This window comes from Arachis stenosperma, chromosome 5 (assembly GCF_014773155.1).
Source record: "Arachis stenosperma cultivar V10309 chromosome 5, arast.V10309.gnm1.PFL2, whole genome shotgun sequence".
Taxonomy (NCBI): Eukaryota; Viridiplantae; Streptophyta; class Magnoliopsida; order Fabales; family Fabaceae; genus Arachis; species Arachis stenosperma.
Genome location: NC_080381.1, coordinates 2,139,980 through 2,152,476, shown reverse-complemented (window position 1 = coordinate 2,152,476; position 12,497 = coordinate 2,139,980). Strand labels below are relative to the sequence as shown.

General features: G+C 28.8%; 3 protein-coding genes across 3 annotated transcripts; 1 reads left to right on the top strand and 2 right to left on the bottom strand.

Annotated features, from left to right (window-relative positions):
* Nucleotides 1–4,778: 4,778 nt before the first annotated feature.
* On the bottom strand, nucleotides 4,779–5,872 carry LOC130982522 (protein PAM68, chloroplastic). Its single transcript, XM_057906558.1, has 2 exons — nucleotides 5,690–5,872; nucleotides 4,779–5,500 (listed from the first exon to the last, which is right to left on the bottom strand). The coding sequence occupies exons 1-2, from the start codon at nucleotides 5,741–5,743 to the stop codon at nucleotides 4,916–4,918; spliced, it is 639 nt and encodes a 212-aa protein (XP_057762541.1). The 5' UTR covers nucleotides 5,744–5,872; the 3' UTR covers nucleotides 4,779–4,915.
* Nucleotides 5,873–7,180: 1,308 nt separating this feature from the next.
* On the bottom strand, nucleotides 7,181–8,685 carry LOC130982905 (F-box protein At1g80960-like). Its single transcript, XM_057907041.1, has one exon. It carries the CDS (start codon nucleotides 8,612–8,614, stop codon nucleotides 7,181–7,183), a length of 1,434 nt encoding a protein of 477 aa, XP_057763024.1. The 5' UTR covers nucleotides 8,615–8,685.
* Nucleotides 8,686–11,038: 2,353 nt separating this feature from the next.
* Nucleotides 11,039–12,345, top strand: LOC130982544 (histone-lysine N-methyltransferase ASHR2-like). The gene has a single exon (XM_057906581.1). The coding sequence runs from the start codon at nucleotides 11,098–11,100 to the stop codon at nucleotides 12,136–12,138; it is 1,041 nt and encodes a 346-aa protein (XP_057762564.1). The 5' UTR covers nucleotides 11,039–11,097; the 3' UTR covers nucleotides 12,139–12,345.
* Nucleotides 12,346–12,497: the final 152 nt, after the last annotated feature.

Sequence of the window (12,497 nt, the reverse complement as noted above, 5' to 3'; positions counted from 1 at the left end):
ATGATGAGAAGAAAGAGACGTGATATTTGGTATGGTTATGTAACATGAAGACATGATGGGTCAATGTAAGTTCAGGAATAGAAAACTACACGTGTTTTGTTTTCCCCTCTCATTCTCATCCTTCATTCACCCTCCACTCACTATCATTCATCATCAACAATAATAATAAGAAGAAGATTTTAACTTTACACTAATTATTCTCTCAAAAAGAAATTATCAATTTATTAGTCTTTTACAACAGTAAAAAATAGACAAGTAAAAGTCTTTTTATTAATTTATTATTTAAAATTTGACAGTGTTATATATATATATATATATTATTAATTATTGTGATGAGTCTATTTATAAAAGATCGTCGCGTGGATAATAATAACTTTTGAAACAGAATTTGTCCACGACTAGGAGTGGTAAGTGGGAAAGTTCGTCCCGCTCCACCTAATGAGGCGGTCATCCCGCCTAACAGCAGACTGGCGGACTAAGTTCGTCAAATCTCTTAATTTTTTTTACTATTAAGTATTAAATAATATAAATTATAAAAAATATTAAATCATATATATAATTTCAAAACCATTTTAATAAATTTATAATTTCTAAATAATTAACAAACATTAAAGTCTTTATAATTATAAATATGTAATAAACATAATCATAAACTAAGTCGTTTTGAAACAAAATAATAAAAACAACATTGTCAAAGTAAAATAAATATTATCCAAAATATATAATTAAACATCTACAAGTTTAGAACATAATCAATCAAACATAAAACATAATCCAACACACTAAATTAGAACATCTTCAAAAAAAATTCTAAGCCTAATGAAAAAACCTACTCTGTCCCGTTCCGTCAAAATCCACGGTTTAATCGGTACAGATTAGGTGGACTTTTGATGTGTGGTGGTCTCAATTTTCCAGCTTAGCCCACCATTTTTAGCGGGTTACGCGGCCCAGCCCTGCATGTTTAGGCCCATTTGCTATCGCTAACCACGACAAATAGCGAAATACATGAACAATTCTATTTTGTTTAGCATTATTTATTAATGAGGGGGCATACATGTCTACTGTTTATTATTGTAAATGATTTAATTGATATTTTTTTTTTTCATCAAGGACTAATTAGTCCGTAAACAAAATTTTTGAAGATGTAATTATCACTTTATTCTACTATTACTACTACTACTACTACTACTAATAATAATAATAATAATAATAATAATAATAATAATAATAATAATAATCTCTTACTTCCATACTCATCCCGCAGTAAATTAAAGACCTTTGCCGATTTAATTTGGGGTTTAGCTAAATGTCTTTGGTTACTATTAGTAGAAATTATTAAAATTTTAATGTAACAAAAAATTAAAAACACATTTCTTTAATATTTTTTGTAAACAAAAATTGAAATAGATTGATAGATAGAATCTTTTTGACATTGTCTTCTCTCTTTCCTATTGATTTGGAATCCCTTTCATATTCATCAATAAATAGCCTCTTGATTTCTTTTTATTCACCTATGATGGTGACCACGTCTGCTGCTGCTGCTCATGTGATGTTTGGACATAGGATTGAGTACTTGTGAAAAAATGAGCACACTTGAGTGTTTTTCTTTTTTTTCCTCCAAAATTAGGAGTAAGACTCAAACAGGAATGGACATATGGAGATGAGCAGACATCTCGGCTCTCTATTTTTTTTTAAAAATAATAATAATAAGTTATTAGATATGATTTAACTTTTTAAAAAATTTATTTAATATTTAATTTATTATAAATAAAAATCCAATCTAATCTAAATATTAATAATTTTTAATATCTAAAAAATAAATAATAATATTAAAAAAATTAAAAAAGATATTATTATTAATATTTTTTAATTAAATAAATTTTTTTAAATTTCATAAAGTAGATTCTTTTTCTTCTTGTGACTATCTTTTTTTATTTATTAGGTATTAATTCTCTCTGTCTCAACTGTAACAACTGAAAGATCTTTTTTAGCTATGAATATTGTGAAAAATGACTCCGAAATAAAATGAAAGATGAATTTCTTGCTAATTGTTTTTTAATTATATTGAAAAAAATTGTTAAAAATTTTTGCACAAATTCTATTATTATCGATGAATTTTATGATACGAAGAATCGACCTCTTTGTTAGTAAAAAGTACACACATTTTTTGCACTTTAAAATATATTCTCTATCGGTATATTTTTGTAATACATCTTACATTATATAATTTTTTGCATAATTTTTTAATAGAGTATATACTCATTTTGGTCCTCAAAGAATTTCAGACTGGACACTTTAGTCCCCAACTAAAATTAATTACTCGATTGGTCTCTAACAATTAATTTCGTCAGTCACTTAGGTCCTTTACTCCGTTAACTCTAACGGAGGATAAAATAGTCCCTGACAACTCTAACAGGGGACAAAATGGTCCCTGATATCCTCTGTTCGGAAATGACACTGTTCTCTCCTAATTTTCATCATATCTCGCATAACACTAGCAGTCTAACACTGTAACTTCAAACTACACTATGCACACTCTATAAATTTAATGTTCACAAGAAAAAAAATCCTCAACTTGTTCTCAACCAATTCATACTCGGAAAACTAATGCCTATGTCTCTCAACTAGTTATCGTCTTCGACGGATCCCATGAATCTAGACAACAAGTCTAATTTGTTAAGACCCGTCGTCGTCATTGTCATCTCCCTCCTCCTCTGTCCTATCATCTCCATGACCACATTGTCCACCACTCCAATCGCTTCCTTCAGCTTCTTCTCCAAACCAATGTTCAGTAATCGCTTCAGTTTTCATATGAGTGGCAACGGCGACATTGCTCGTTGTACTGATAGCTTGGATACGAGGTCGAAGCTGTCTGCCAACTTGGACTCTGGAAAAGAAGGAATGAAGCACTCGGTATCTATTTTAAATGAGAATTTGCATATGATGTCGAAAGAGAATCTTCTCATGATGTCCTAATGTCCAACAATTTATATTACTTGCTGAAGAGTGGAGAAAGGCGTGCCCTTAGAGTAGTTGTGGAACTTGGTTTTGAGGATGTCGTGGACATGTCGGGGTTGGAGGTGATATTATCGAAGACGTGGAAGTTGATGCTTTTGATGGGTGAAGTGCAGAGGAGATGGATGTACCAGTCACAAGAATTTAGGATGTGTGTGGTCCATGACATGTTGAAGTAGGTACGACACGTGTGACAATTATATCATGGCTTAATCTTGGAGCTAAAGAGGAGGAAGAAAAAGATGGAAAAGAAGACTGTTAAGGTGAAGAAGGAGAGTATGAATGTTAGGGTTATGCGAGATATGATAAAAATTGGGGAAAAACAGTATCGTTTTTTAATAAAAAGGTGAGTGATTATTTTGTCCTTTGTTAGAATTGTCAGGGACTATTTTGTCCCATGTTAGAGTTGTCAGGGACTATTTTGTCATCCGTTAGAGTTAACGGGGTAAAGGACCTAAGTGATTGATGGAATTAATTGTTAGGGACAAATCGAGTAATTAATTTTAGTTGGGGATTAAAGTGTCCAGTCTGAAATTCTTTGAGGACCAAAATGGGTATATACTCTTTTTAATATTATATATGTTATTGACTCCCATAATAATATTTTTTGACTCAAATCTTTTAATCTCTTAGTTAGTATAGAAAAACTATGTCATTTGAATTATAACTATTTGGCTTGTTTTTAATTTATCAAAATTGTATCCATTAAAGGACATTGCTCATATTGCTGGACATATTAATAAAGAAGTTAGTACGTAAATTTTTTATTCATTTGATTGATTTTATATTATATTTAAAGTAAGTTAATTTTAACTAGTGTGTTAGAATGGTCATAATAATATTAATCAGATCAATTGCCATTATTGATAAGGTTAGATTAAGATATGAGGTATATTATATTCAACTTTTTTGGTTCAATCAAGTTAATTATTTTATTTACTTTGGGGAATAATTTTTGTAACAAAAAATAAATATCTAGTTGGAACAAATTTTTTTTTTTGGGTCTGATAGTGGGGAACAAGTTGGATTTTTGGTAGCGATAGTTGTAAATGTTTTTTGTTTTTTGGTATTATATAGTTGTAAATAAGTTATTCTCATCAATGGCACCCAAAAAGAAGTAATCAATAGACACTTAACCTCTACAGACAAAAAAAAAAAAATAAAACAGTTGGCCTCCTAAGCTATTGTAAAGTGTAAAGGTAGAAAACATTTCCTATCAAATGCTCTAATGATTCCTTTAGCCAAAAAAAAAAAAAAAAAGCTCTAATGATTCTTTAACCCAAAAACCCAACTATTTTAAAAAGTCACCGTATTTCTAACTTTTTGTTACCCAAAAAAGGCTGATTTTAAAAATGCATTGATGGCAACCTGGTGTATTTGATTTTTAATATGGAAGTAATTTTTTTTAAATTTTAATTAACGAATCTAACCCTCAGACTTAAAGGGTAGTCAAATTACAAAAGAAATCCTACTCTCAAATTTCATTAAGATAAAAATTTTAAAATTTAGTGGAACACAATCAGATTTGTGTTGCCTAATTTGTTGATATCCAATTCCACGTTATGATAAAACATACCAAATCCCTAAAAATTAAAAAAAAGTATATATTTTAAAAGGTTTTTCTAATTTCCTTCATAATTGTTTATAAAATAAATGGTTTGAAAAATTTGTAGTTTTTGAATCCAAAATTTTTACATTTAAAATCTTAATCATTATCCTTAAAGCATTTGTTAACTAAAATCAAGGTTGAAATATAAATGTAATTTGGAAACAAACATTGTATGACCTACCAAGTGTAATTACATGGGCCAAAATTGATTAACTAATATAGTGAACTATAGCAAGAAAACCATGAAAAGTAAAACATAAAAAAAGAAGAATGGGCCTAATATGGGCCTAGTTAATTCTTCCTAGACCCTTCTCCTCCTCCTCCTTTAAGTGATTGCCAAAAGACAGGCCAATTCTTTTGGGCCTCATTCCAACCCAAAAGAGAGCCTTCCCTCAATGGATCCCAACTTGAGGACACAATCCCATAACTAACCCCCAACAATGCAGACCCAAAGAAAAAGAATGAGACAATGAAAGGCACCCAAGTGGGCACATCAATCTTGAGCCCAACTTTGAGATAGTAAAAGAATGGGAAGAACAAAAGCCCAATTCCAAGTGGGATACCCACTGAGAATCCCATTCTTGATATCATTCTATTGGTTACCACTTCAGGAATCACACCTTGCTCTCTCTCCTCTTCTTCTTGGTATTCTTCTTCCTCTTCATTATCACCATAGTCCTCCTTTCTTGGGTTTTTGGTCTTCTTCTTCTTCTTGTTTGAAGAGGCTCCGAACCCCTTGGGGCCCTTCAAGGTTGCATTTATAGGTGAAAGGTGTTGAAATCTTGATTTATGAATATAGCAATCATGAGGCTTCATGTTTCCATTGAAATTATTGACTTTGGAGAGTGTCCATAACTTGTTATTACTCCTAACTTGCTGCATTAGAAATAGAATAACATAATTCTATTATTATTATTATTCTAAGTTGGTAATGTTAATCATTAAAAAAACTACAAACTACAATCACCCAAATTGGAAATGAGAAAAGAAATTCAGCTTGGTTCAATGGATGAACATACATGATAAAAATAAGAGGTATAAAAGGTAAAGAGAAAAGAGAGAAACCTGATGAAGAAATTGAGGAGTGGAAAAGGTGGTGGGAGTTGAAGATGAAGCCATTATATATACATGGGTTTGAAGAGAGTGGTGTTTTGATTATTATAGAAGAGAGAGAGAGAGAGAGAGAGAGAGAGAGAAACAGAGGTGTAGTGTTTGTAAAGGATAAGGTTGGGAAGGATATCTAATCTTCTTCACCAATGTGTCTTTCTAATTTCTATAGCACAATTTTACAATAATTTAATTTAATAATTGGTATACTTTTCACCCTCAAAAACATTTTGAATTGTAAAGATTAGAAGTTATATCACAAAAAAATATCACAATAATTATTTTTAAAATATATACTAAATGTATTTTATAAACATAAACATTTTTACACCGAGTTACTGAATTTTGGTATTGGAATAACCTTTTTTGCTATTAAAATAGCATTTTTCACTCGGATTCTACTTATTATGTTTAAAGAGAAAGGTTAGACCAATAGCCTAAAATTGTTCAATAATTTTAAAACACTTTTTTTTTTTAAGGTTGTGCGAAATTATACGAGAGCGTTTCTTTTAAATAATTTTAATTTATTTTAAGAATTGTTAACAACAATATATTTTTTTATATTCGTTTTAAGTTTAAGAATTAGATTTATAGAAATAATTTATTTTTTTAAAAAGTTATTATGAAAACTAAAATATTTTTATTCACATATCGAAAGATAGATATTTAATATTCTCATATTAAGAAAATAAAAAAATAATATATAAAATTACTATTATATTTCTTATCAAAGATAACATTTTTTTAATTTATTGATATTGTAGATATCTTGAAAATTAAATATTTATTCCTATATCAACTATGTTACGTATATATAAAAAAATAAAATTTATAATATATATATATACAAATGCATACGTAATAATTGATTTTGTAACTTATTTTTTGTTTACACATAGAATTTTTATAAAATTACATTGAATAAAACAAATTTATCATAATTTTTTTAAGCATGTCAAAAATATTTTCTATTAATTCGTAATACTAAATTTTTTTTTTAATAATATTCGGATATAATATCCACTTAGAGTTGTTTGTCTCAATTGTAAAGTAAGAGAAAAGTATTAAATTACTCTTCCACCTTAACTCATGATAATAATAAAAAAAGTTTCGTGGTGTACAAATTCAATCTAAAAGAATACATAAATTCAATTATAATTTTAGTCTTTATTATCTTATCTTTATCTTATCTTTAGTTGTTCTTATCTTATCTTTATTTGCTTTTATTTTTCATAAAACAATGCTCTATATATATTTAGTTTTACTCTCATAATTGACAATGCACAATTCAATCAATCAACAATCAATAAAAATTCTTTTTTTTTTCACAATTAAAAGTTGTATTGTAATTAAGAAAACATTTGATGATTTACAGTTAAATAACAAAAATTAAGAAGATTGAAACACTACTAATCATAATTAGTATAAAAATGACATCTTATTCTTGACTTAGGAAGTGAGCTGAGCAACATCATTCGATTCTGACTTGAATACTATGGAGAGGTAAATTGAATTTCTTGGTAATATAAGAAGAGCCTCTGCCTCTTTCGCTATTGTTGCTGAATCACCGATTATGGTAATCTTTTTTATTATTGTGGCATTTTTTATGACATGCTCGATAAATTTGACCTCTTGTTCTTTTCCTGTGAATCCTTTTATAGTTGCAAACTTTAATGTGTGATTCATACAATTGTACAGGTTGTTCCTCTCCCAAAACAATGACGTTGGAAATGGCAAACAGATATTATCATAAGAATTATTTGCAGCGGAACATTCATCTTCCTCTACCGGCGGTATTGTTATTTCAAGAGTTTCAAGGCAGAGGGATAATCTTAATATGTAGGAAAGTGCCATAGATTCTCTTATGTTATTCAAATCCAAGTCAATTGACGCAATCAGTATATTTTGAAAAATGTTGAATGAATTATATCCCAAAAGATCACTGCAATATTCAAAAATATCTTGCGTTTTTAAAAGAGGTTGGCCATATGATTGCTGGATACGCATTCTCTGAGCAATTGAGTTGCAAGAAACGTGGAAAATCCTCATGTTAACTGTATAGATTTTCAAACCCTTTGGTGGACACATTAAAGAATCAACAACCAAGGTTTCAAGTCTCTCAACACTGAGATCAACCTCATTCACAATCAACCACCCAAGCTCCAAGAACTTAAGCCATGGATTGTTGATCTCAAGTGTCTTAAACCCCTTTGACTCAACAATACTCAAACTCTCCAAACCCAAACATTTACGTAAAACACCATTGATGATGTCATCGCTCATACGCATGTTCTTCAACTTTAGGATTTTCAATTTCCAGCCACACCCATTAAAAGCTTCTGGCGTTGACATAGTCATCGTGTAATTGGTCAACTCTAATGAATTCAGGTTTGAAAAATTCATAGGGCGAAAATTAAGTTTGACTGTTTTAGATCCCATAGAAAAAAACGGAGGTTTAGGTTCTGGAACCAAACGCTCACATTCTAATCTCAAAGAATTTATCTTTTTGAATTTATTCAGAACAAAGTCAACCCAAAAGTCCAATTCGCCAACGGCAATGCTCCTAGGAAAGTGTTTGAAGCTAACACTTGTTAAATCACCAACATAGCTATTAAAGACCACACCTATGACGGTGCCATATAGGCTACCAGTACCAATTTGTCTTTTCGCAGGCAGTATGGAAGGTCTTGACATGGTAGTTTCATCGAATTCGAGGTGTTCGACATGCCTCCACAATTCCTGCCATGATTTCGCCAGAGTGCTTGTCCTCACGGCTTCGGTGACGGAGAGGGAAGAGATGACCATAGTCAACAGCTCGTTTGGGAGGTCGCTGAGCCTATCTGACGATGCATGAAGGGCAGTTTCATCTTCTTCTTTTCTCATGATTTTAGTTTTGCTTGCCATCGAGAGGGAAGCTTGTTAGTATCTTACGTGAAAGAATAAGAAAAGGAAAAGAAAAGAATTTTTATTGGTTGTTTATTTATTAAATTGTACTGAAGTGTGTTGTAAACTATTAGAGTAAAATTAAATATATATTGAACATTGTCCTATGAAAGATAAAAGTAAATAAAGATAAGATAAGAACAACTAAAGATAAGATAATAAAGACTAAAATTGTAATTGAATTTATGTATTTTGTTGGGCTGAATTTGTGAGTCACGAGACTTCTTTATTGTTATCAATTTATCATGAACTAAGGTGGAAGAATAATTTAATAAAAAGTATATACTTTTATAATTATTATTGATTAATCATTTATATAAGAAAATTTATGTAATTTCATAATATACAAAAGATATAACGCAAATTTATATTTACACAATAAAAATTTTCAAAGATATATAATTAAAAAAATCAAATTTACGACCATTAATTCAAAATATTTTCTATCAAATATTTTAAAATTCAAGCACTGCAATCGTAATAAACAATCATTTACGAGCGATTTATAGTATTAAAATATTTCATATTAATGCAAAAGTTTAAATATTTAGGGAAATAATGTTTGATTATTTTAGTGAAAGTTTGATTTTTTTTATTCTTCAACTAAGAAAGTATTCTATGATTTTACTGTAAAATATTTATTAGTTTATTGCCAAAAATTTTAATTAATTTATATTGATTCATATAATAAAATTAATATTAAACTACTCTTTCACCTTAATTCATGAAAATAATAAAAAAGTCTCGTAATCCACAAATTTAGTCTAACAGAACACATAAATTCAATTACAATTTTAGTCTTTATTATATTATTTTGTCTTATCTTTATCTTTATTTTTATCTTTATCTTTATCTTTATCTTTATTTTATCGTTAGTTGTTCTTGTCTTATATTTATTTGCTTTTATTTTTTATAAGACAATGCTCTATGTATATTTAGTTTTATTCTCATAATTTACAACACACTTCAATTCAATTCAATCAATCAACAATTAATAAAATTTTTTTATTTTTTTTATTCTTTCACAATTTTATCAATTAAAAAACACAATTTGATTTGAATTTGAATTTTTTTACATCTTTCGGTTAAAATCCATTGCTAAAATTAAATTCCTCATAAATTATTTAATATTATATATATGTGTGTGTGGAGTTATGTAAAAATTGAAAAGCATCTAATAAATATGTGCATGTATAAATTAATAATTTTGTTAGATAACCGACAAGAAGTGTAATCTAGTAATCTACTAAATAGTGACCTTCTTAAGAAGATATTTTTGCATGTCAAACAAATTTTATCACTCCTTGATCTTCACAATTCGCATAAAAAGGTGGAGCATGCCGGAGTCGGTGGTTTGAGAGGGAAACAGCTGTGAAACATTTTCTCAATTATTGCTAATAAAAAAAATATTATATATATAAAAAATAATCATCAAATTAATACTCTCTTTTTTAGTGTTTATTTTTTACAACAAAAAATTTAAAACACTATTTAATTAATATATAATCTAATATTTTCGTGTAATATATATGATATATTCTAATAATTTAATTTTAAACAATATTATAAATTAATCTTTAAAAAAATTGTAGTCAAATATTTTAATTTTTAATAAATTTTAGTTATTAAATAAATTAATCTTCATATAACATCAAATTATTCTTTTATACGAAAGAATTAATTTAAAAATTAATTTATCTAACTTATTATTAAAAGTTGACCTAAAAAGTGATTTTTCTAATAAAATAAAAAAAATAGAAACTGAAGATAATTAAAATTATTAAAAATTAAATTATCTTAAAAACTGATGTGAAACATCTCAATTTAAAAATCCAATAATTATAATAAGTTGTAGATTTTTTTATAAAAAAAATACCACTTTAATAAAGACACTAAATATTTTTTTAAATATTTATATATGTTATGTTATTATTGGACATTTTTATTAAATTGATTAATAATTTATTTTTTAATAAATCATAATAAAATCGATTTATTATAACAACAATAATAAATTCAATTGTCTGCATTATAATTATTAGACCCAGTTTAATCTAATTGAATTACAGGATATAAATTAAATATTTTTAAATTTTTTGATAAAAATTTAAAAATTCAATTAAATCCCAAAAAAATGAATTTATTGTTATTCTTATAGAAAAAAAAAACGATTTTATTCTAATTTGCTAAGAAATTAAAAAAAAAACTAATTCATTAATACATTCAATAATAATATAACAGTTAAATGCCTTTACAGAAAAAACGTTTTACGCGTCATTATCGAACCCCTAAAAAAAATGCCACTTTTTTTTATAAAATTTGTGGATATTAATATGCTTATCCCCAAAAGCACATGATGAAGCAATAATTGACCAACTCTGAAACTTGAAATCTTGTTGACAGTGATGACAAGTTGAGAAGCTATGGCAGATTCAATGTTGAGGGTGGAGCATATTTCAGGAAAAGGAAGAGGCCTTGTAGCCTCTCAAGCTCTCAAAGCTGGCCAAGTTATCCTCACTGAACCCCCTCTCATTCTCTATTCTTCTTCCCCTCTTACTTCTTCTTCTTCTTACTGTGATCACTGCTTCAGAACCCTACCTCCTACTCTTCTTTCATGTCCTTCTTGTCTCAACCACCATTTCTGCAGCAACAAGTGCCTCTCTACTTCCGTCAATTCCTCTCATTCCTCCACTGTTTGCCAAGCACTCCTATCACTTCAACATTCACCACTGCTTCAACAACACCATCAAGTGCAAGCTCGTTTTGTTGTTGCTCTTCACAACCTTGCAGTTTCTGAGATCAACACTCTGCTTTCTCTACATGGCACCCCAGATGATTCTATCCTTCAAGATGCAAACTTTCTTCATGATCTAATCTCACCCCTTTTTCCCAACAAGAAGCTTAGTGTTGATCTTGTTGCTCAGGCTCTTGCAAAGGATAGGATCAATTCCTTCTGCTTGATGGAGCCTTATAACCCTAATGGACCTCAGAGATCAATTAAGGCATATGGGATATACCCAAAAGCCACAATGTTTAACCATGATTGTGTTCCCAATGCTTGCAGGTTTGATTATATGGACACTACTTATACTAATACTAATACTAATGACATTGTTATTAGGTTGATTAAGGATGTTGATGAAGGAGAAGAGATTTGCATAAGCTATTTTAGGATTGGGAGGGATTATGCTACAAGGAAGAAGATCTTGATGGAGGATTATGGGTTTGTTTGTGGGTGTGAGAGGTGCAAGGTTGAAGCAAGTTGGAGTAATAATGATGAGATTGATGATGATCATGATCATGTGCCACATGTAAGGTTTCTTAAGAAGTATGTTTGTAATATCAAGAATTGTGGTGGCACTTTGGCACCTCTTCCTCCAAAACATGATGCACCGTTTAATAATAATGTTCTTGAGTGTAATTTTTGTGGCAATTTCAAAATTGATGATGATGATGTTATATAAAGGTGAAAACTCAGGTGAAGTCGACTTAACGTGAAGTTGATATCTGAAAGGTGATAGATAAAAATTTAGTCAAATCATCTAACAGTTCTCAAGTATCAACTTCACGTGAAATCGTCTGTATCTGAATTTTTACCTAATATATAACATATATGATATTTGTATTTTGTAGAATGTCCTTAGTGTTGACATATTATGGTTTAATTAATACTGAATAATAAGATTATGTTATGTTAAAATTAATAAGTTTATGAAATTAGTTACATTTTTTTTGTATTTATATGGATTATTGGTTAAAGATAAAAAAAATTAAGAGTTAGCCATTTTAATTTAGTTGGATAAGTATTTTTGGTGAGTAATTT

Coding starts and splice junctions, on each gene's coding strand:
- LOC130982522 (XM_057906558.1), bottom strand. CDS start 5,743: ATGGCTTCATCTTCAACTCCCACCACCTTTTCCACTCCTCAATTTCTT. Junction 5,501..5,689: donor CTCCTCAATTTCTTCATCAG/GTTTCTCTCTTT, acceptor TTTCTAATGCAG/CAAGTTAGGAGTAATAACAA.
- LOC130982905 (XM_057907041.1), bottom strand. CDS start 8,614: ATGAGAAAAGAAGAAGATGAAACTGCCCTTCATGCATCGTCAGATAGG.
- LOC130982544 (XM_057906581.1), top strand. CDS start 11,098: ATGGCAGATTCAATGTTGAGGGTGGAGCATATTTCAGGAAAAGGAAGA.